At 39.2% G+C, this 25,407-nt stretch overlaps 3 protein-coding genes across 4 annotated transcripts in view; all 3 read right to left on the bottom strand.

The window, feature by feature from the left end:
• Positions 1-61: 61 nt before the first annotated feature.
• cdkn1bb (cyclin-dependent kinase inhibitor 1Bb) lies at positions 62-3,899 on the bottom strand. Its single transcript, XM_027019965.2, has 3 exons — positions 3,128-3,899; positions 2,733-2,862; positions 62-1,457 (listed from the first exon to the last, which is right to left on the bottom strand). Exons 1-2 carry the CDS (start codon positions 3,582-3,584, stop codon positions 2,744-2,746), a joined length of 576 nt encoding a protein of 191 aa, XP_026875766.1. The 5' UTR covers positions 3,585-3,899; the 3' UTR covers positions 62-1,457; positions 2,733-2,743.
• A 782-nt stretch (positions 3,900-4,681) lies between these two features.
• On the bottom strand, positions 4,682-10,545 carry yars2 (tyrosyl-tRNA synthetase 2, mitochondrial). Its single transcript, XM_027019963.2, has 5 exons — positions 9,755-10,545; positions 9,392-9,559; positions 6,591-6,746; positions 6,179-6,349; positions 4,682-5,449 (listed from the first exon to the last, which is right to left on the bottom strand). Exons 1-5 carry the CDS (start codon positions 10,537-10,539, stop codon positions 5,290-5,292), a joined length of 1,440 nt encoding a protein of 479 aa, XP_026875764.2. The 5' UTR covers positions 10,540-10,545; the 3' UTR covers positions 4,682-5,289.
• Positions 10,546-13,393: 2,848 nt separating this feature from the next.
• Positions 13,394-25,407, bottom strand: part of pparab (peroxisome proliferator-activated receptor alpha b) — a 26,692-nt gene continuing 14,678 nt past the window's right edge. For both annotated transcript variants that reach the window (XM_027019959.2, XM_027019960.2), the window contains exons 4-8: positions 24,922-25,060; positions 21,634-21,833; positions 20,124-20,333; positions 19,534-19,777; positions 13,394-19,317 (exon numbers count right to left, since the gene is read on the bottom strand). In XM_027019959.2, the coding sequence (XP_026875760.1) occupies positions 19,073-19,317; positions 19,534-19,777; positions 20,124-20,333; positions 21,634-21,833; positions 24,922-25,060 (1,038 nt within the window). In that variant the 3' untranslated portion in view covers positions 13,394-19,072. The remainder of the gene's footprint in view (positions 19,318-19,533; positions 19,778-20,123; positions 20,334-21,633; positions 21,834-24,921; positions 25,061-25,407) is intronic.

Here is a 25,407-nt window from a genome sequence, read left to right as displayed (position 1 = left end):
TCAAATATGAATAAGGAATTCACATATGCAGAGTGCATGCCAAGGTAAACTGCACACATACTGGTGTAATAATTTAATTCTCTTTTAATCGATTGCAACACAATGTTTTACCACACATTATAAAAACCGCACATACCATAATATTTTTAATTTTTATCAGGCTCAGTTTGCAATCTTACACAATTTGTTAAAATATATATTTTTAACAGGACTACCAAAGAACTACCAAAAAAGCATTTAAAAAAATAAGAACTCAAATGCCATGGATAATCATGACCAAAACATTTTAGATAAAAAAAAAAAGCTTGACATAAATAAGTTAGTTTTAATTTTCTCAGTGTTTTTACAAATGTACACAGGTACACTTCAACGATTAAACGAATACACAGGCTGTGTGGACTGTTGAAATATTAATTTTTACGTTTTTCCTATAAATATACTTCTGCATCATAGTTAAGCACAGAATCAAGTGGGAGCAGAGGTGCATAGAGCACAGAAGCTTATATTTCCTCATATTACACCAAATTGGTGGTGGTTGGTGGGAGTGGGGCAAACAAACAAATAAAACAGGAAAACTAAAAAAGGCAATCAGTAGAAATTTTCACTCAAAATACAAATCAAGATACATATTAAAGAATAATAATTTAAGTATAAGCGAGGGACATGTGTCTTTTATCAAGTGACTCGCATGGTGTTAATACTGGTTTATGCTACACGGTTTGACATAACTGAACAATTTCGATCAGCTGTCCAAATCAAAATTTGAGATAAGTTACATATAATAATTTAGATTTAACTACAAGCTTTATATAAGCTCTGACTTTTTCTGTGTTACTGTTCTGAGAAATCAAACTAAGATGCTAGGCCTTTATGTGATAAAGCCATATAATATAATATAATATAATATAATACACACACACACACACACACACACACACACCCCCAATGTAACACCTGAATGATGTTAGAGATGCACAACTAAGTGTGCATGGACTCTACAATGGATTTCAGTGACAGAACAAAAGACTGCCTTTTTGTACAGTCACTGTAAGACGGGACACACTGCCTTCAAAAACAGAGAGAAGTACATCAACAGCATTTTGGAAACGTCTTGAAACCTATTCACTGCAACTCTTCAAGTCAAATTCACACCTACTCCAATACAAAAAAAGAGAAAACTTTTCCCCAAAATTATAATGTATTATGTGCTACATATGAATATATACACAGGTAGTAAGAAAAAAGCAAAAACGAGGGATTAAACCTAATTGCACACTGCTACATAGACTGCTTTTGAGGCAGTTGCTTTTTTAGTGCCAAAACGTTTGTGTTTGTTTCAGTGCTTGTGCCGTCTCTCCACTCTTCCAGCTGATATGCTTGTTTTCTTCTTGCTGTCCTTGAATTTTTTTAATTCACAAAGCACTGAAGCCGACAAAAAGGAGAGAACGTCTTCAGCTCTGAGAAAGAAAACCGCAGATCATAAATAACTTACAGTGAGGTCAAAATACAGCAAGTATACATTTACATGGTAAGTTACGATGCTAACATTGACTCACTACACAAAACTAGATTTCATAATGAAAACAATCTGACAAATTACAAGAGTGAGTCTAAACACTGCAAACTGTCCCGACAACAAAAAATGCCATCCACGAGATCTTAGTTGTGTGAAAAATTTTCTCATATTATTACAAACATTGTTTAAAGCATAGCCATAGTGGAGGTGTGCGGGACGTGTGTCCCCGCCCCCCGCCAATAATTCCTGCTCACACTACTCATATTTGTTAGGTTGGGTTTAAGAAATTAAACCTATGCCACTGGATTACTATTGTGTAAATATTCGAGTGACGTCTCATTCATTCATATCAGTTCAACTGAAGAGTCTCTAAATGCAATAAAATTGTGGAGCAATGACGAGCTAAATTAGATAAAATGAGCGTGGATAACGCTCTGTTAAACTGACATTCTGCAAGATAAGAAATTTTACAATGCCGTCAATGTCGAAAGAATACATTTAGTAAAGCTACAGGATGGTAAAACCACATATCAATTCGTGAATTGGAACTTCGAAATATTGAATAACAGCTCCATCAAGAGGGAAGCGGTTGCTGACGTGTTACTCTGCTGTTTTTAAGTATGTTCTCAGTGAGAGGGAAACTCAAGCTCGCAGTCGTAGTAGTTGTAAATGACGCTGAAGAGAAAAAAATGTTAACCCCTTGCGCATTTCACATTAATGGCGTATTTACATTACTACATTACTAGTTTACAGAGAATGAATCTATATCTATATCTATATATCTATCTATCTATATATATATATATCTATTAGATATATCTAGATAGACATATCTAGATATATATATATATATATATATATATATATCTATATCTATCTATTAGATATATCTAGATATATCTATCATTAATATATATTATATATATATATATATATATATAATATATATATATATATATATATATATATATATAAATAGAATTTGTTTAAATCACGCGTTTGACGCATACTAAAGGATCGTGTAAAACCGGTTTGGCTTTAAACTGTCTGACTGCAAGCGCATATAAATAAAATAATAATAATTTTCAAAATAAATATTTTGGTCAAGTCCAGTAGCGGGGAGGACATCTTAGCACCAGTCAATATGCATACAGAAATTGGTTTTGTGTTGCTTGAAATTCCTCTACTTTAAATAAAAATCCATAGAGACGCTTACCTCTACATTGTTTACGTCTGTGTCGGGGGGCTGGATTTCTTGGGTGTGTAATCTACCGTCTGTGTCAAACCCGGCCGACGAGAAACTTCATCTAGACAGGTGTGCGACCGTTTCGCTTGACATGATGAGTCTAATTCAGGGAAAAATATGTTTAATATCTATGTAAGAAATGGCTGGGAGCTACCCGTGTATTAAGATGAAAAATTGGCAAATACCTACGGCTAGATACACTGTAGCTTTCGTTATCTGCTTCACAAAATTCATAACATTACGTGGGAACGAATGTGCTAACAGTGTACCACTACTACAAAATACGGCATCGTATATTCTGCCACTAAAATCGGTTACTTTAAATATCACGCAAAGGCTTCAGCCGAGTAAAACACCACAAATACCAAGACACGACGGTCTTTTTCTCTGCCCCTTAACATGCTGATCCATTTTTTCCAGTTGACTTTCAGACCGCTCCGTTTTGTCCTCAACTAGCCGACAGGGAGTCACCACCACACGATCATGGTTCCCATTTACATCCACACTGTTATTCCCAGTCGAGCAGATCTGTTTGCCCTGCCGTTCAGACGCGCTGTAGAAGCTCGGCAAGTCCTTACTATCCACTGCCTTCCAGCGGTATCTCCCGTTCGAGCGAGGAGTGTGGCTTGAAAAGTCGAAGTCCCACGTCTCCGACGACGCCTCTTCCATCGCTTTCAAGTGTCCCTTTAATTCCTTCTTTAACTCTTCGTGATCCACTGGCCCGAAAAGACATCTGCAGGCGGAGGGTTTCGGCTGGTCGGACAACCTAGCGTCCATCCTTTCAAGAGTTGGGCTCCCACTTGAAAGATGTACGTTAGACATTTTCAGCGTGTAAAGAACAGCAATCAAGACACTTTAAAATGACCGATTTTCTCCTAATTCAACACGCTTAAAAACAACAGGCATCAAGAAAAAAACAGCCGCCACAAACGCATGCATGCCATGCAAGAGTGAGACTTAGTACTAACGATCGAAGTGGAAAAACAGGCAAGAGTAATTTCCTTCTACGGATCATCAAAACAAAGTGCAGTTGCGATGGCCACTCCTGTCAACTTTGTGTCGTAGTAAAGGGAAGAAATAACAGAAGTCTTTTCGGTGCCCAATATGGCGATAGAGGGGAGGCTGACTGGAGCAAAAAATGATTGACACAAAGAGCTATTTAAACGTAACTGGACATTCATTGGCTGAAAGTCATGGACCCGCCCATCGACGCTGACGTCATGGACCCGCCCTTCAACGCTAAAGTCCTCAGAGAACGCACATCCCCCACCTTGAACGCAAGAAAACGTCCTAGAGAAAAAAACAGTCGAGCGAGTTAGTCTTCCAGACGTAAAACACAACTCACGAACTGTGAAGAATTACACGGTTAAGAGTACTATGTGTTTTTTTAAAAATGTTTTTACTACATTTCATATTGTTATGGGATTTGTATTTTTCTAAATAGACGTCAGAATTAAACAGCAGTAATTCATAAACAATGAAATCCTTTTCTGATGTTCTGATGCCTGTGCTAAGATTGAATAAAAATAGGCCTATCTTTGCGGAACATGTTCAATTTCTTGTTCTTTGTTTTTTAACCATTCTTTTAATGAGTGATTTCCAATAATCCTTTCAGAATATTGCCTGTGCTTAAACATTCTACACCACCTCCCATTTTTGAAGCCTATTGCGAGCAATGGACTGCATAAAGTACATTTGTTCACAATAATCATGAAGTGAAATGTTTGTGATGTGCAATTGTGATTTTAAAACAAGAGATAATGTAATTTCAGACATCTGTGCTCAAGACAGAGAAAGAAAGAGAAGGAAAGAAATGCAACTGTTTGTTCCTGGAATTGATACCTAGTAATTGAAATAGCACGTCCAGGAATGATACTACAGTGATTAGGTTATGCAAGTACCCAAACAAACAGAAATGCTTGCAGCATTCTTTGACTTCTTTATTCAGGTTTTAGTTTACTATGTTTGATGTTCACTATAGGCTACATTACACTTCTGCTCATTCCTTTTTTCTAAATTTTATACTTTATATTCATAGTAAAACAATTAATTAAACCCATAACCCACTTATTGCAGGGTCCTTATATAACGCATTGCCCTATGTTTCATTACAAAATTGTTTTCCTTCCCTATAGTAGTACCACTCATTACAGAAGAAAAAATGAGTTAACAAGAACTTAGAAAAACTATAAATAAATTATTCGTCTAATGAAAAGACTTTGGAGAAACTCGTATAGAAAAAGGTCAATTAAAATGTAAAAAAAAAAAAAAGGATTCTACTGACATCTGGTGGTGAAATGGAGAATTTGTTTTAATCCCCCCCCCCCAAACAAATTCTTACTCATCAGAACAGAACAATATAATTCCTGAGACAATGTCACGAACATATGCCTGCAAAAACAAGTGTGTGTAAACACACATGAGCAGAATAATTTGATGGGAAACTCTAGATACATCTCATCTATTCTTCTATATCCACTCTGTGCTCAGTGCAGCTTCCTCATGTCCTCCTGCCAGGAGACGTCAATCACATACTGAGCCACTTGATGATGTAGAAGTTCTTTTTGCCCACTCGGATAAGACTGAGTCCATTTGAAAGGATGTGCTGACCTGGGACCAGCACTTGTTCAGGGTTTGACTCCCTCTGGTGGTTAATCCACACACCACCATCAGTTATCATCCCATACCTAAAATACAAAGAAAGTAGACAGACCACTATTACATAAACTTTAATTTCAAAGATCCCTTCCAGCTAAGTTTTTTTTTTTTTTTTGGCTCAGCAAAAGAGTTGTCCTAGCTGTAGGGGTTTACAGTGCACAATGAGAAGATCTATTTTTTCTTTTACATAAATTGTAACACATTAGGATGTTATGCAACATCACAGATCGGCAGTGGTAGCTCAGTGGTTAATGTACTCGACTAGTAATCAGAAGGTTGCCAGTTTACGTCCCACCACTGCTAGGCTCCTGAGCAAGGCCCTTATCCCTCAGTTGCTGAAACTGTACTCAGTCAAAATTGTAAGTCACTTTAAATAAAAGCACCAGCTAAATGCCAAAAATTTAAATGTGAATTTTAGTTTACTATAAAGTCATTCATTTTGAAGAAAAATATACTTAGTCCATTGTGTAACAGTAAAAGATCAACAACAAACTAGCTTAGACCAAAACACTGCCAAAAAACAGTTATTTTATTATAGACCAGAGATTTTGACATTGTTTCATGGGTTATAGTTTACTAGATGCATTATGATGAACAGCATTATTGTTTCTGACTGTTCTAAATATGTATGTATTGCACAATGATCTGTTAGTAGTTACCTGTTCTATTCTTTTACTGTTAACTGTTGTACCATGTGTGCAGGTCTCCCTTAAATACACCAAGGCTCAGCAGAGTATAAGGGAATAAATAATGCCTACCCTCTGGCTCCTTCAGGGATAGCCTGGCACCGGTGGCAGGCATCCAGCACGGTGGTGCCTGGATCCAGAAAGAACTCCTGGAATGGAGCTCCTCTAAACAACTCCTTCAACTCGGCATCATCCATCTGATCCAAGGCCTCAGGGCTGCTGTGGTATAGAGCGCTGGTGCACCTGGGCATATAGAAGCACACACACCATCACAGAATAAATAAATGCAAAAATGTCTGCTCCCCACTCTGTACGTTCAGCACTGTTCACAGCAATAAAAACAATGAGTTTAAAGTCACAGTAAGAACAGAGCATGGCAAGTAGCTGGGGCCACAAGGCAAATGTCACACACCTTGGGACTGTCATGCAATACCAAGACATGCTATACACCATATACACTTGATAAGGGAAGGGTCACTCTCACCTTTTGGCACTCTCCAGACCCTCCTTCCCATGGACCAGCTTGGTGACCTCAGCAGCCAGACGCTTGTGGGCACTCCTTTTTCCAGGGTCCTGCCTCTGCTGTTCCATCACCTTCTCCACTTCATCCAGAGGCAGAAAGGTGAACAGCTTCAGGTATCTGGGGGCCAATTCTATAGTTTAGTGCTCCAAGAAGGAGTTTCACTAGGCCACTTTCAGTAAAGCTTTAACCCCTCTGCTAACCCCTCTTGTGTCAGACTGTCCACATAAATGCACATTTTTCCTCTCAGACCACATCAATAGATTTTTTCATTAACTGTTCATTAAACATTTAAATCTAAATTTAAAATTCAGAAGTACTAGGGTAGGTACTGCTGCTGCTATAATCCAAAATACAGAATTGTTTCATAAATGCCTCATAACTTTTAGGGTCTGACAGGGTTAATATTAAACCTTACTCTTAGACAAAGCAAGTATGACATTTAGATACACACTGTAACTGAATTAATACATCAACAAATTGATTCCTTATGCTAAAATACCATAATCATACAATATTTCTCAACTATAAACACATTCTTATTGATTCAACATAGTTCAGTTTTGCTGCACTCATTTTGAAAAAGTCTGCACACAAATCTCAGCACATTATGCAGTTTTCATTGGGAACACACCTGTCTCATTTTCCTAAACACTGGCGTCACCAATCAAAATTCAGTATGCCAATGAACTAAACTATACCACATGTGATAACACAGTACATCATAATTATTTACACACTTTTCCAAACTGTATGGTGCATATAAACTCACACACTAATTCATGAAAGACAGTTATAGCAAAGACAAAGAAAAATGTAGCATGAAAGACCAGAGGAGGAGGCAGAGAAAAACGACAGAGACATTTAAGCAATTCTTGTGGATAAAGTACAACCCCAATTCCAAAAAAAGTTGGGATGCTGTGTAAAATGTAAATAAATGTAAATCAAAATAGAATGCATTGATTTGCAAATCCATAGACCCATATTTTATTCACAGTAGAACAAAGAACACATATCAGATGTTCAAAGTGAGACATTTTACCATTTCATAAAAAATATTAACACAGAACTTGATGGAAGCAACACATCTCGAAAATGTTGGGACGGGGCAACCAAAGGCTGGAAAAGTAAGTAGTACTAATAAAAAACAGCTGGAGGAGCAATTTGCAACCAGGTCACATGACTTGGTATAAAAAGAGACAGGGTTGATGGTCAGTATTGGATTCTAGTGATCTTTGGGCCCTGTGAAGACAGATTGCTGTGCAATCCACAATTCCAAGTTAAAGCTGTATCATGCAAAGAAGAAGCCATGTGTCAACATGATTCAGAAATGCCGCTGTCTTTTCTGGGCCAAAGCTCGTCTAAAATGGACTGAGGCAAAATGGGAAAACTGTTCTGTGGTCAGATGAATCAAAATTCTTTTTGAAAACCATGGACGCTGTGTCCTGCGGACTCAAAAGGAGTGGGACCATCCAGCATGTTATCAGCGCACAGTTCAAAAGCCTGCATTGCTGATGGTGTGGGCACCTTGCACATCTGGAAAGGCACCATCAATGCAGAAAAGTGTATATATAGGTCTTAGAACATGTGCTCCTATCCGGACAACATTTCTTTCAGGGAAGGCCTTGCATATTTAGCATGTAGACAGTGCTAATCCACATACTACATCCATCACAACAGCATGGCTATGGAGAAGAAGAGTTCGAGTGCTGAACTGGCCTGCCTGCCTGCATTCCAGACATTTGGTGCATCATGAAATGAAAAAAATGCAGCAAAGATGACCTAGGACTGTTGAGGAGCTAGAAACCTACATCAGACAAGAATGGGACAACGCTTATCTCCCAAAACTCCAGCAATTAGTCTAGTCATTTCCCAGACTGTTGTTAAAAGAACAGGCCCTGTCACAACTTTTTTACATGTATTGCTGCCATCAAGTTCTATATTAGTTAATATTTTTCATGAAATGGTAAAATGTCTCACTTTCAACACTGTGGTCTATTGTGAATAAAATCTAGGTCTAAGATTTGCAAGTCATTGTATTCTGTTTTTATTTACATTTTACACAATTGGGCTTGTATTTTTTGTGTATTTACAGAAATATAAATGTGCAGTACTGAGGCAATATTGTATTCCCCCAATGTTCTTTATGTAATACAGAAGTTAAAATGTTTTTGTGTCTCATCACATCTTATGGGTAGTTCTATGAACAGGTCCATGAATGTAAATACCGAAATGGCTTATTCAGTGGCTGTTTTTGCAGTCTGTGTGCGGTAATCTGTGTGGATTATTTGGTTTTGAGGAGTGTATGAAGAGTTTTTCTCTGCTGTTGTAAGGTTCTGAGAATAGTCTGTGTGGTTAAGAGCTTTGGGTTTTTAGAGACAGTAAATATGTGAAATGTGCAGAGAAATGTGTATAACCAATCAGCAAAAAATGTAAACCAGATGACGACAACCTTCACTGAATTTCTCTTTGTCTGAAATGATGCCACTGAAGGACAGAGACTAATTTTGGTGGTAATTTTCTTATGTACTGAGAAGAAGCTAGTTAGTAGCGATTCTAACAGTGACAAGTGGCCAGCCACACACCTGTAACATTCAACCTCCAAGCTCTGGTCTTTAAATGCAACATTAATACAAAATAAACCATTAATACAATAAATGCTCAACACAAGCTTTAAATGCAAAAGGTCCATTTCGCATAAACCCGATATTTTCAAGTCTGCCCTGCTCAGGAAGTATTAGGTTATCCTTAAAACAGAGTCCTACCTTTCCACTGTGCTGTCTGGCAGCCTGAGGAAGTACTGATAGAACTCAAATGGAGATGTTTTGTCCCAGTTCAGCCACAATGCATTGCCAGCGGTCTTCCCCAGCTTGTCTCCCACTGAAGTGGTCACCAGAGGAATGGTCAGTCCATAAACCTCCTCACCTATCTTTCTACAAAGGAAACATTGGGAACAAGCCAAAGGAACTCTGATCACATAGGCTTCACAGAAAGAGTTGTAACAGACTCTACTTCAAACACAGAATAACAGAAGGGGGGAAATGGGTAGGGAGACAGACAGACAGAGCTGCACTGCAGTTTCTTGCGTTGTGTTCTGCTTTGTCTTTTATTTGACATATTATTCCTACTTGTGAATTAAGTCATGGCCAGACATTAGGTTCCCGAGTTGATCTGTTCCTCCGAGCTGTATCTTGCAACCGTATAGCTGGTGCAGATAAAAGAAGTCATAAGCCTGAAACAGCTGGTATGAGAACTCGGTCATACTCATGCCTTCCGCACTCTTTAACCGGGACCGGACGCTGTGCCTGCTCAGCAAAGTGCCCATTCGAAAATGTCGCCCCACGTCTGACAAAAAGTCCACTACATTCCAGTCTTTGTACCAGCTGGCATTGTTTACTATAGATATGGTGCCTAGTTTCTTTGGGTCGCTGCAAAAATACAGTTCGTGATTTGTGAATATTCTGTTTAAACTGTCCAGAATACTCCTGGCGTTTCCCTCAACAGCTGCAGATGAGAGTCGCTCCCTCTCCTTCGTTTTGCCACTTGGATCACCGATCTGGGCAGTAGCACCGCCGATTAGTGCGATCACATTATGCCCCGCGTTACGGAAATGAAGCAGGCCGATAACAGCGAGTAGATTCCCGGTGTGGAGGCTGTCGGCGGTGGGGTCAAACCCACAGTACACAGTCTGCGCACCCGTTTTAAGTAGCTGTGGTAGCTGAACCTGAGACGCGTGTTCGGGAAAAGAGTCTTTTAATACGCCTCGCTTGTGCATCGTGAAGAGAAGTCGGTTTCTAGTCTTTGGAGAACTATAAAACGTAGCTCTCGGAAACAAAGGCAATGCCGTAATTTTCAGAATAAATGATTTTCCTCGCCATACTTTAGAAACGTTCCAAACACAGGACGCCGCCATGTTAGAAGGTATGACGTAAAAAAGCGCCAACTACTGCCATCTACTGGATATATTCAGGACTTACAATTTGCTTTTCCTATCATTACTCTAGTATTAGGCTAGGGTTGATTAGGTATTCTAGGGTATTCTGCGTATTGTAACATGCACTACCGACACCTCTCTGTTATTCTTTTTCTATTCAATTTTGAAAAACCGTGAAATTGAATAGGATGTGTTAGGACTGAGTACGTTGGGTATAATTGCATATTAACAACATTGCCCCATATTGCATGTCGGCTAGGGGCCATTTAGCCAACAGGTGGCGCCCTATTTTCTGTTTAGGGACTAGGGGTTACGTATAAGTGGTTGGATTCACGAAGGAGCCAGAAATGCTTGGTAATGCGTATTGGTGCACCAATTGTTTTTTTTTTTTGGCTTCACCTTCAAAAGCAGAAGATTCGAACTTCCCGTCGGACTTGTCATGAAACGTATTGATCTTATACCGTGTGTACAGTGGTAGTCAAAAATAATTATTCGTCTGCGCATATGCCTTTGATGTGTGTGAAGTGATCTGTCCACTACAACTATTCGACTGGTAGCCGACTTTGTACGAGTAGCATCAGAACATATGTTCGGTGCTCAGTATCCAGCTTCCTAGAAAACATTATATAATTCATCGTTTGTTTAAAGACTGATAATTGATTAAACAAGTGAATTTGGGCGTACTGCTCGGATATAATGAAAACCTTTCTTTGACTGCACAGCACGGACGTAATCGCCAATGTACAGAAACATTGGGCCTTTAGTAAGTGCGCGTATGCTCTGCCATCTATAATGTGGCGGGAATACGCTCCTGTTTGGTATCTGAATGAAAACTGATTCATATCAGGGCAAGTAACATTAACTGAATAGACAAACTACTGCTAACGTAAGTTGCAGTCAGAGGAGTGTGTGGAAATACGAGCGAGGATAAGTGTAAAATACATGGGAAGTATTACTTATGACCATTAAAAAAGTTTATAAGTTTATAGTACACTACATAGTCAGGTATCCACATCCCTTTGGCCATCACTTATGAACTCTTCAGACATCCCAGACCATTCCATTCAGGATCCATTCCATATAGGTTTAAGCGAGCCAGATTCCTGCTATTGCTCATGAGTAAAGGGAGGGTACACTAAATATTGTAGCCTACAAAAGCTGTTTTTCTGATTTCTTTTTCTGTTTTTAATGTTGCATACAAATGTATTCTGTTTTCTGGTTGTATTCTAATAAAAGAAATAATCCTATATGGTCATTACCATTGCTAAGACACACAGTACTGTAAACAGTGATCTTAGGCTTGTGCACAGGTCATGAAGCTCCCAAAACAGTGTTGGTGCTGATGGTGTGTCAAGAGTGCGGTGAGTGATGCAAACAGTACGTGAGTTTTATATGATGAGAGCTTCAGAACTCAGTGGTTCCACTCTGTGGGTTTGCCTGGTCTGCTGGTCTACTTCATGGCTGTGCTGCTTTTGCTCCTAGACTCATCTGCTTTATAATAATAAACTTACTGTTGTCCAGGACATATCTAGTTAGCCAGAAATTTCACGAACTGGCTTCTGGTGAAGGTCACACCCTATGGAAGTGTCACATCTAAAGTCACTGAACTTTTCAGTATGACCCAATCTACTGCTGCTGTTTGTCAATAGCTATTACATGCCTATGTGCTTAATTGTATACACCTGTTAACAATGGGTGTGTTTAAAACACCTGAACTCAATAATTATGAGGGGCATTCACATCAAAGCAGTGTGAGGTAGATATGAAGGCTGGAAAAGGATGTAAAATTCTACTGTATAATGCTCTTGTCTTTCTGGTGTGCATCACTGAACATACAAGAAACTTGATTGTCTTTCTAGCTGCCAGTACATCTTCACGGCAGTAGGCTGTTACCCTTCTGGATCACCTGATAGCAGGTAATTAAAATGTAAGAAAACAACCAAAAAACAACCCTATAGCATTATCCCTCTTCCACAAAACTAAAGTTGGCGCAATGCAGGCAGGTAACATTCTTCTGGCATTCACCAAACACACACTTCAGACAGATGTGCCAGACAGAGAAGTTAGATTCATGACTCCAACATACATGTTTCCACTGTTCCAGAATCCAGCGGTGGCATGCTTTAGTCCACTCCATCTGATGCTTGGTGATGTAAGGCTTATGTGCGGCTGCTTGGCCATGGAAACCCATGCCATGAAGCTCCTGGTACACAGTTTTTATGTTGATGTTAATGCCAGACAAGGTTTGAAACTGCAGTTATTGAGTTAGCAGAGCATTGGTGACTTTTACGCACTTTGTGCCTAACTACTCAGTGACCCTGTTCTGTAACTTTGTAGTATGCCATTTCGTGGTGGAGCTGCTGTGGTTTCTAAACGTTTCAACTTTTCAATACCACTCAAAGTTGATTGTGGAATATCTGGAAGGGAAGACATTTCATAAGCTGACTTGTTGCTATTTGCATCCTATTACAGTAGCACACTCAGGGTCAGCGATCCCATTCCTTCACAAATGTTTGTAAAAGTAGACTTCATGGCTAGGTACTTAATTTTATACACCTTTAACACCCAATTCAGTGATTAACAGGTGTGTCCTAATACTTCTGTCCATATAGTGTAGTTCTGCTTTTAATGACTTAGCACTGAGGCTCCTTATTCAGACCATTCCATACCAAAAAATGACAATGTACCAGCCACACTAAAAATAACTTTAGATTTGAGCTAGAATGATTGTTGCCCACCTAAGGATAAGTCCTAATAAACTGTCCAAAGGTTATCTGAACGTGCTTAATTTTCATATTTAATTTTCATATATAAAAAACATTAGTACCATACATGATTTTTACAAAGATAGTTTATTTCATTTTGATACAATGGATTACTTGTGAATTCACTGACTATATACACTTTTTTCAAAGGCTAGTGCTGCTAAAAAAAAAAGAAAAATAAATACCACTGGAGGTTTCCACAGTAGTGAGTTAAAAAGACAGGGAACACCTGCTATAAATTTGCATTTGACTATCAAGTGTCTTTAAAGTTTACATGCCACAGGTTGACAGAAGTTGGGCTATGAAGGGTAGAAACATTGTCTGCCTTCTTGGGACCTGAGCTATGGTAAATTCAGGAAGACTACAATACACATTTTCCCTGATACAGTATCAATAAAATCCCTTATAGATCATACTGTGCCTTTTAATTCCAAAGTAAAGTGTAACTTTCAAATATCTGAGCTCCATGTTTATTTAAATGAAATATTTGCTGTTCACTATTCATTTAATCTATTAAAAGCCAAAGACAAATTCTTGCCTTTGAGAATAGCATGAACAAATCTGTCATATATACAAGGTGGGGGGGATGTGACCATAACATCTTATCAAAAGTATTTTTAAAATACAGATTTTTACCTGCTTTTTAACTACTGATATCCTTACCATAAAAAATGGGTAAACGATCATATTCAGAAATGGTCTGGTGTATTTGCTTATGTGTACACAGGCAGTAAAAATGACATCCAAATTTATATGTAATTCAGAATAGGACCATATTCATATGCAAATGCAGACATTTAAGTAATTGATCATATGCTGATTGATAATGTGCCTGAAGTTATGATTCTGATTGAACTGATATTTCCTAAGAAGGAAAACACCTTCTAATTTATACCATTTACCAGCCTTCCTTACATATTCCCTGATGAGCAGGGGGACAGATATACTAAAGCTATTAGCTTGAATTTAAATTCTCCAATGGAGCGAGTCACTGGGACAAATAGTTTATCATGGTCCAAATACTGAAACTGTATTTGCTAATCAATCTGAACATAATGTTCAGCATTAGTAAAGTAGCTAATCTAAAATATGAAATCATGAATGAAACTAGACATAGGAACCACAGACATACAAAAAAAATACTCCAGCTTGTTTCTGAAATTTCCTGACAATACAACAGTACTGTTACAGAATGCACCATGAATAGAGAAAATCATTCGATTTATAAATTGTTTGGCTTGATTTGTGTCAAGTTAAAGTTATGAGAAAAAACAAACAAACAACAACAACAACAAAACGGGTTAAGGTTGCCCTTAATTACGGATCTTCTAACAGTTCTACCTGAGACCAAAGTCTGTTATATGGGCTAAAAACTAATACACTCCATAGTGAATAGAACATTTGACCATACCAATAAATTCTAGGATTGTATACTCATAGACCTCATACTGAGCTAGAGAAAAACACCTTTACCAAGACTTGTAATATTCATGACTGAGTGTGAAAAATGACCCAAGATTTCTTAGTATGAGAACTTTTAGACAAGATGGTATTTAGACAAAAAGGTCTACATCAAGAGTGGCTATGAGATTATAACATATCTCTGGATCTTTGCTGAGTGATGCTATTGCAGTACACAAAAAAGAACATGAGAATTTCTCTTCAGGACAGTACAGTCTATTAGCTGGTTAGCCATTTGGCTATTCTAAGGGCACTCTAAAACAATCATGTTTATTTCACAACATTAATAGGGATGGTTTAGCCTTAGTATAGAAAGCTCAAACACCATTAAAAACAACCATAATAGTGTGTTGTGCACACTTGCTCTAGCCCAGTGCAACTCAGACCTGGACCACTAATCTGAATCTGGTCCTGGATTGTGCAATCCCTGGTATTTAAGTGAACAGTTAATGTAACTGCCTGGCCACTGAGCCATCCCACTGGGCTCCTAGATAAAGGGAGCATGTACAAACAGACCTATAGGCCTGGGATTTGAGGACCACTACTGAATGATCTGACTTTATGTATACTATTGAAAACTAATACACCACAGTGCAATGAATCCTCAGTAGTGCCAATAAGATCTTAAGAGGGAAGTTGTCACTAACACAATATAATATGTGCAGGGTAGTTTTAACAAACAGGCTATATAAAGTATACACAGCTCACAAAGAAGCTGGGATATGCAAAGAGAAGCATTTCATTGAACTGTACCCGTGTATATGTATATACGTCCAAATAAAGGCATTCCATCTGTCCTAGATCCTATCATATCTTAATTAGATCTCACAGTGACCCATTGAGGAATGGCTAGTGATACACGGGAAAGGTCATCTCTACAGGTAAACAACCTCCATGAGTAAAGAGGCAACATTTAAGATGCAACAAGTGTGAACATGCACAGGCTACTTGCATGCTAAGAGCAAAATGCATATAGAAGACTGAGGCAGCAGGAATTAATGCAACTGCATTGCTTTGGCTTTGCTGCCCAAGTTTTCATGGAAATGTTAGCGAGCAATAACATTGCGATTACTTTGCATTTGTGACTTTTTGTTTAATGCACTTATTGATGGTATAAAATAAAATAAAATAAAACAAGAAACCATGTTTTCCCCCTTGCCTTTCAGAGCACTAAGAATCATCTTTCATATAATGTGGAACTACTATGGTGTGGACTAACTGTATTTGTCATATTGTTAAACCTATTGCATGGTCTGTTATGTTGAATATTTAATAACCAAATTGTAACTTCTTAGAATGACTAAGAATGAAAAAGGACTGGTGCCATAACCCAAACATGTTACTGTGCTGTTAGAATAATTTTTCATTTCATCTTGTGGTGCCTTTTTCTGCAGTCTCCTAATTTCTGCAGGTTTAACATGGAATAGCCCTTTTTAGAATTACAGTTACAGCAGATTTTTAATGTGAAAGATTTTAAGATTCCCACAATCAAAGCAGATTTTTTCACAACTTTAAACATGCTTAATGTCAGGCTCTATTGCATACTGTTCATGATTTGAGATGGGCCTCTTGAAATCAGGTTGAAATCAGAAGTCCAAGAACACAAGTGAAGTGAACAATTACATCTGAGCTGATGTATAGGAGCATTTTGACCTGCTCAAATAGATTCAAACAAAGTATTTCATGGATATATATGGGAAATCAGATAGACTCAGCTATGTAAATCAGCTGTGGTTTTAGTGGATAAACGTCTTTATTTCATGTCTCACCTTGGTTTCATTTAAATTAGTAAAGTGGACATCTCTACAGTTATGAGACGTCCGATAAAAATGCACGACTAAACTATTTAGGTTTTTTGTTGATGTTGTTTATCATCAACACTTGATTTTAATAAAATGGCAGTTAACCTTTAATGTTGATTTAATTAACACCTAATGCTGATTAAAGAACGTATACCAAAGTTTTGAAAAATCAGTAAGCTTTATCAGTTGCTTTCAGTATGACCTAACACCCTCCCATAATTACAAGATTACACAGGCATAAGGCAAAAATGTCTGTTGAAAAGCTGTCACCATTTACTGCTCACAATAATCTGGCTGACAGCTTTTTACCATGCCCGAACATGCAAAAGATGTATAAATTAAACCCATCCATAAGTTTCTACTTACCAAAAACCCCCAAAAAACAAACATTTTTGGTGTGGTTGTTCTGACAGTAACAGCAAAACCTGCTGTGGTTGTGAACAAAAAATGGTTGAGTATTTCCATTTTCAGTATATTACAAGTAAGTAGCAAACCAGGCAAGTTTGCTTGCTGTGGTTGCTGGGACAACCAGAGATGGTAGAAAAACCTTGATCCCATTACTCCTATTTCAGGCACTTCACCCCATATCAGTCCTAAGTTAAACAAAATCTTGTGAATTGTCATCTAGTGTTCCTCCTTTGTATGTTACATACTGTTTGTCTGACTGGCATGGCCAGAATGTGCAAAGCAGCCTGATCATCCCTGATTCAAGCAGTCACCCTGCATCAGGACTGAATTGTTTCTGAGATGAAGAATAGACAGGCCATCTGTGACTGAAATCCTTAATTGAGGGAGGATATGGAGACATTGGGACTCACCCAAAGACAAATATGGAAAACAGAAGAAAGAGATAAAAGGTGACAGGTACTGCTACAACAAAAAATCTATAGCAAGAAATTCATCTAAAAAGACTGCTTTCTCAAAAAATTCAAAAGCAGCTTAACTTGCTAGCTTAGTTTAATTAAACATCAGCTTGTTAAAATGATAGCATAGTATGGAAAGAGGTGCAGGTATAGTTTCTCTAAAGGCATTGACGGAGAGGTATGTGATCTGGGCAGACCATCTTGTGCAGGGAAACTGCATAGATGCATGTACACAGTGAACAAAACTGCTATCTACAACACTTTAGACTGGGTCAGTACACTAGAAAGACTGGGTCAGATGCAGGCCGCATCTGGGTACTCATCTATTTCTTGGGAGTGATGTTTTTGCTATAACTACAATGCTAAACAATTTTTTTTTTCTTTTTATTTTATTTTTTACCAATTTTATAGTAAATAAAGGAACGTTATCTTACAAAAGGAGTGTCAGAACATTTTTTGCTTCACCTTGTGGCATGGTCAGTGTCTGGCTGCCACTGATGACAGACATTAAAACAAACAAATTTACCAAATTAATCATAACTGGTAAAAAAGCCTTAGAAATATATTAGAGGCTACAAAGTGCCAGAACAGGCCTGTTTAGAACATACAGTAACATCACTGAGCCTGGATCAGCTCTCCTCATCCATAGAAACAACAACTGACCCTACCACAGCACTTTTATTCTGAGTGGTGTGAAACATATGCCTCCTAATGTCAGGGGCTGATGCTAAGATTCAGGTGACCTAAAAGGGTCACTGAGCTGGCGTGTGTGAAGGGACTGCTGGCTTGAGGCACAAATGCTAACAGAGGGAGCTGCCCTTCAACATCTTTTACGACACACATAATCCTACAACTTTTACAACTTTTTCCTTTCTTTTTCATGCTTTCCTGTTTATTTATTTATTTATTTATTTGCAGAGTGCACTGCAGCAGTAACCGGAGGTCTGCCCTGAAGTCACTTGTGTGCTCTTTGTGATAATCTGTGGGAGGCCAGTTAATGTAATGATTCAAGTAATACAGATTTCATGCAGATCTGCCAACACTTACTGATCCATAAACTGTTTTTATACCAGTTATGTCTGTTCTACTATGTACATATTACAGGTCTGTATTACTAATTTCAGTTTCAAGGATAAAGACATATTGCTGCATAAAGAGGTCTGTTTCCAGACGTTTTTTTTGCAGTCTGTGCAGGTCGGTGTGCAATCTTTTATGAAGTATCAAACAGATCATAAAAGTATCATAAAAAAACATATCAGACCAGTCTGAAACTGCCCCCCGCAAATCCCTCAAAGACAGGAAGGTTCTAGTCAAAAACATCACTTCTGTACATCCAGCTGGCTGGTTTCTTACCCTTGACATTATTGTGTTCTCTGTATAGTGGTTTACTGGCAACCCTTCAGATAGAGTTACAGTGTTTCTTTAGCAGGGATGCATTCAAGAGGCCCTTGAGAGCATATCCTTATTTCTTCTTGGAACAAATGAGCCTCTGCATTCCCAGACAAGCCCTCAATCATCAGGGAAGGGTAGGGCTGAACTTGCCCCTCCCCTCTTGCCCTTTCCCCAAGCCATACCCCACAAAAAGGGCCAGGGATTGAGCGCGTAGCCATACGTGTCTTCCTCAGTACATGTCTCTGTAGATCTCCTGTAGCAGAGGATGCAGGGATGTATCCTCGGTCTTCTTGATCTCCTGCACTAACTGGGCATGCTCAGTGACGAGCTCACGCAAATCGGCTAGTTTCTGCAGCAGTTTGGGGAAGAGGAAGGCATTGTCTGGGTGGTTGTTCAGTAGGTGCACCTGAAGCACACGGATGATGCTCTCCTGCATGCGCTCAATGTGAGGGATGTTCACCAGGCCTGGCCGATCTGAGGAACAGGAAGTGTAGGCTTTACTCCACTTCCTCAGACATCATGTCCAAAAGTCACACTGTTCAGTCAAATAAACTTAACTACCTTAAAGGCAACCACTATGCAACAGTGGTGTCTAATACCCAAAAACACCAGTAATGTTAAGACTCAGAAATGAACTTGACTCTGTAGCTCACCAGACAGGCTCTCTTTCACTCACTTCTGTCACCTTACCTCCACAGCAGATGATAGCAGCCACAAACAGAGCCAGGTCACTGTCGTCCAGTTCTAGGGCGTTGAACTTCATGGCAAACTGGAACTTGGGCTCCATCATGTCACTGAATGGCCGCCGTAAGCTCTTGAGGAACTCCCTGGTGATGAAGCCACTTCCATAGGCCACCAGCAGACCATCCTTGTTCATGCAGGAGGCCAGCATAGCAAAAAGAGCCTCATACACACCATACTTCAGGAGAGTTACCTGGGGTAGGCAGACATTTGGGTTTATCTATAGTAGCATTGCACTGTGTGACACAGCAAACTCAGAACACTTCAGATAAGCAGGGGAGGCAGAAACACTATGATATTCCATCGAAAATATAACCAGTTTCCAAAGCAGCTTTACTTTTGTAAAATATGTTTTGGGCTGTTTTATTCCAAAAAACTCCAATGTAGAATAAATGCTTCATGATAAAGGAGGTCTTCTCAAATATGACCTTTTTAAATCCAAATAAATGGATAAATATCCAATACTCTTCAAGACTTCTTGAATAATTCCTGTGAGCTCAGCTACATTGCTTGCCATCCGTTGAGTGACTGGAACCGACCTGATCGTTTAGGTCCAGGTTGCAGAAGTCTGGCACAGACTTTGCAAACTCTGTGAGTTCAGTGACGGTCTCCACAGATGTGCACTGACAGCAGTGGAAGATGCGCACCTCGGCCTCTTTATTGAGCAGGCCCCCTGAATTGCCCACCATCTTGGCCACCAGGGTCTGCTCAGCCAGCTGCAGGGTCTCCATGTCATGAATGACAAAAGGCTACAAAATAAAGCGAAGTGAGCCACAGAGTGAAGAAGGGTCAAACTGTACTAGCATGATGCTTGAAGGAAATGGTCCACTAATAGTACATAATATTTTTCAAGAGCTTCCATTTGAACCACTGGTCCTATAGAAAAACACACATTCTTCACGGAATCATACATGGACAATAAAGAAGAGGACAACAACAGATGAACCCACAGAGAAGTTTCAGTAAAAAAAGGTAAGGAATACCACAGTCAATCCAAACACTAAACTAAACACACCATTCAACTCATCTCTTTTGTGGTCTCAAACTTTGATTCACAATTTGCAAAAACAGTACACTTCCTTAGACATGACAGTTCTTGATAACTACAGATTCAGACACATTATTAGACATATTGTACTGCAGCAGTGCTGAGACCAAGTGTCCGTGGCTGTCTGGCTCCCTCAATCAAGAGCTCTTCTTCCCACACATGTGATAGGGGCAGAAATGATTCCTACTGAAATCAGCCTGCCACCTGCAGCTGGATGTCATTTTGAAGGTGCTTTAGAAGTCTACACTTGACCACTACATCATAAACAGGTTTCTGAAGCTGTTTAACTGGTTATATAGTGACCTTTTCTTCACAGAAGAGCTTGTTTCTGTAGTGGGAGGTTACATTTTTACAAAAATGAAGTTGAGCTTGTTTGATAGTCTGCAGATATAACCTCTTCTTAACACTGGCTCTTTTAACAGCTTAGAATATGTTGATGTCTGAGGAGTAAAATTGGAAAGTGACAGAGATTTGGAGTGGAGGCTGCTGGAACAAATCACTTGCACATCACTTGAGTCATCACTTTAACACATCTGTACAGTAACACCCAGTAAATCTGCAAATTAACCGAATGGGATTAAAATGTGGGAAGATCCTCACTTTCATTAGAGCTGAGGAGTGTTTGACTCAGAAGAATCAGTACACTGTGTGGGATGATACTAGGATGAAAGACTTCACCAGCTGTTTGGTTTGATCAAGGTTAGGTTAATGTCCCAGGGACTCATGAGCACAGAAATCTATAGTCAAGTGGAACTGACAGTCATGTTGGTGTTGCAGATGCAAGTACTTATGAAGTAGCCCTTCCCTCTCTTGCATGTATCTACATGAAGACGGTGGAATTTGGGGGCTATTCATACACTCAACCACTGTATCTATACACTTAGCCACTCCTTATGGATTATGTGTGAGCCCAACATATTTTCGCAGTAGTGCACTCTGCTTTTTGATAAAAGGTACATGTATTAATGTAGCAAATAGACACATGCAACAGGTAAACTTACTGGTGTGCTTGTCTTGCCCGTCAGGATGGTTCGTGCTTTGGATTTGTTCATACTGAAGTTCTTCAGATAAGCCTCGTATATTTGTTTGGCCAATGTTTTCTGGTCAGCTAGCTGAGGATCCTCCACTTCCCGTTCGCATGTCAGAATCTCCGCCTTCAGCTTCAGCTTTTCCGACTGGGGCATCCGGCCAAAGCGGATAGCTACATGGCAAACACACAACACTCTCTCAGCTCAAACAAACTCAGTATTACACATGCTGAGTATGCTGGGTCCTGATTGCTCTTGGTAGGTTTGCATACAATAAAAGCTTTACATTTGAAATTCCATAAGATTTACATGTGACAACTACATTTAAGGCCTATACCTTTACTTGGGGAAAGACCAGTTCAGATGAACTATGGGTAAATTAACTTGACATTTATTATTTTGACTGACTGAGGCTATCATGGCAGTTTGTCTTCTTGCATCAACTACATAGATGAAGATGACAAAAGATTTCAGCATTGGTCGTAATGAAGATAAACACAGACAAACACTGGCATGGAAACACGCTTGATAGAGAATTTGCTAGGCTAATAAAACCCTGGGGGAAATGATTACAAATTTGAACAAACTATTTGTAATTCATGAGCTCAGGGTGACTGTTGTCTTGGTATTAGACCCCAGGGACTTATGCAAGATGGATTTCAAGCTGGATTTCCTCCAAATGGGGAAAACATTGTGTGTTTATCATATAAAGAGGACATTATGACCCTGTATTTGGATGTTGGGGAATTTTAGCTGGCATTTCAGAATTAGTTTATCCGCTAAGCAAGTTTACCCTCACCTCCAGTTTTTGCAGCCATCCAGTGATGATGCATAAATGCTCAGTAACAAATTCTACAATTCATATTAGTATTGGCAACCATTTTCATCATGTTAAACCTATATACGTAGAGTGCAGTGCTTTCAAATACTGTCAATCTCAGGAGTTAAAAAGAGACCCAAACCTGTATCTCAAATGCTAATCAGATTAGCCTTGGACTGGCTGTAAACCTCATTTGTTTAAGCAATGAGATGTGCGCACACGCACACGCGCGCACACACACACACACACACACACACACACACACACATCACAATAAACCCAACATTTCAAGGCAAATGCCATTCTAGAGAGTAAGTGTTCAAAAATCAGCGGAGGCTCAGAAATTCCACTGCGTGAAAGGTGAGGCACATTGGCTATGGTGTATGAGTACTTATTCAATGAGGTGGAGCATGAAGTAACTGCACCAGGCTCATGCTGCACAAGGGTAAGCACACGCAGGTCAGTGTAAGCACACATAGCCCAGCATAAGCACATGTAGCTCACATTTGCTAGGCTGGTTCAGAGGATGAGGATTTGGCCCATCTGGCCAAACCTTACCTCATTAGCTGGAACATAGTATTGTACCCGTGAGCTCTGGAATTTAGCAGGAATATTAAAAGGGTATTATACTGTACTGGAGTTTTTAGAGAGAATGGCAAACCTACTTTTTCATCAAAATCATTCTCTTACTATGATGATGGGAATCCTCAGCTGAAAATCTCTTATAGGTTAGCGCTCCAAAAATGCTCGGTAAACTCACCTGAAATGCATTTTTCTTTTTTAAAAAGTGCATACTTGTGACATTGGAAAAAAAAGTGTCCACATACAGAGGACGATATCAGCGTACTCTCCAGCTAGTCAGAGCAAGCTACTGAAGTGGAGGTGTACTTTCAGTCCTGTGACCACTGAACGTCTGCCAGACTTGTGAGATAGATAGGAATAGCATGTCCTTACTCTAATTCTAAACTTGTGTTATAACATGGGCAGCAGATCGTATGACAGTTGGACAACACCACAGAAACTGATGGATGTATCCCTTGCTCCATCAACACATAATTGGCATATTCTATAATGGAGCACCTATCTATTACTGATGGACACGAAAAGCATGCATTATTTTTAATGTAGCAATATCATTATAGCATTCAGTATGATGCCAACATATTACAAAAGAGGAAAAAAAAAAGACATGAGGTGATATGGACATTATTTTAAGATCTTAGTTTATCTCAAGAGATTGCCAGTATTCTTATTGGTGTTTTAGAATAGAGAAAAGATTCAGCAACCATTGGTACAACAGCATATTACTGGAGTATATATTTACATCGGTACTTACATAAATGTTACACAGTTGGACAATACATAACTTTTATGTATTTTCATTTACAATTAATATTTTAAATGTGTACATCTGGAATATGTACATTTATTTTAGTAAAGGGCCAAGAGATGTTTACTTTGAGGTTCGTTTCTGGTTATGATGTCACGGATAAAAGAGCTTGTGGATCCTTTACTCATTCTAAAGCTTTTTGCAGTGGAACTATACCATTATTTCAGTGGTGAGGGGTAGGGGTCTCATTCCATCTGGCATAATTCGTGAACCCGGACGACTTGTGCTGACACTCTTCCATGAAGTCACACAGACTACTGGCATCCTCTCTGCTATTTTTAGTATGACCCCACAAAGGTGCTGTGCATGTTAAGGGTCAGCATGCCAGGCTGCACGTTTACACAAACGAGGTGCTGGTACAAACAAAGCATTTTGGGTCATGGACTTTGAGTGGAACATGGTGCCAGAGCACACATCCTCCACCTGCCGAGCACGTGGACAGGGAGCCACAGCAACAAGAGTGGGGAAGGGTCACCCTGCACCTCTCTTCAGATATCATACTCTCTCATTGCTGCTTTTTGTACTTTCCCCTGCCACTGATGATTAACTCATACCACTGGACAGATGTGTTATTAATATGCAGTAACGGCCGAGCTGAAAAACCCTGCTAATGCATCTTCAGTACAGCTTGTGTACCTTGGCTAATACATTACAGTGCTCACACAATGGGGCTGAGATAACCTGAATGTGTGTACACTGGTTGTGTAAGAATCCAGCAAAGGTCATTTAATTTCATGGTAGTAAGTAGGTTAAGGAAATACCACCTTTATGAATATGTACAGTAGCCTACTCATAGAATCATCCGTTTCTGGGAGAAAAAAAAACAAAAAACAAAACTGTAGAGTACTGGACATGAGAGTTAGTCCACAAAACAAGATGGCTTTAATAGGTTGGTTCAGCAAGTCATGAGCTGTTGGCTATATTATGCCTCACCAAGGTTCCCAGCCAGGCCCAGAAGTCATTAAGAAACATCAGGGCTATACACAACCAGGATTTAATCTGTTATGACCCACACTTGTGTGTGAGTGTGTGTTGATGTAATAACACTCACCATTGTGGGACATGCCCACCGACAGGCACTTCTGAAAGCGGCAGTACTGGCACTTGTTGCGGTTCTTCTTCTGGATTTTACAGTGGCGGTTACACTTGTCATATTCCAGCTTGAGGCGGATGGTCCGCCTGAAGAAGCCCTGCATGTAGCAGAAGACAGAGTCCGTGAGGTCCCCAAGCAGCCCAGAAATGACAGGCACTGTCCCCCTCACCCCACTGTTAAGGAGAGAACTGTCCACACCACCTAAACAACAACAAAAAATATATTAAAATAACTGTTAACTGTGAACATGAGAATGTCCACAATGGATCATATTTAAATGTAGTTCTTTTTATTAAACATAATGAAAATCTTTTTAAAGTATTTTTATTTCTATAAAAAGCTTAATTTCATTCAATTCAAATGATGATAAAATTCAAACATTTGAAAGACATGACTTTCATTTTGTGCTACTGGGTTACCTCCTCATAAGAAAAAGTTGTTGTT

Source organism: Electrophorus electricus, chromosome 2 (genome assembly GCF_013358815.1).
Source record: "Electrophorus electricus isolate fEleEle1 chromosome 2, fEleEle1.pri, whole genome shotgun sequence".
NCBI classification, from domain to species: domain Eukaryota; kingdom Metazoa; phylum Chordata; class Actinopteri; order Gymnotiformes; family Gymnotidae; genus Electrophorus; species Electrophorus electricus.
Note: the sequence above shows the minus strand (reverse complement) of the source record. Positions and strands in the feature narration are given on the sequence as shown.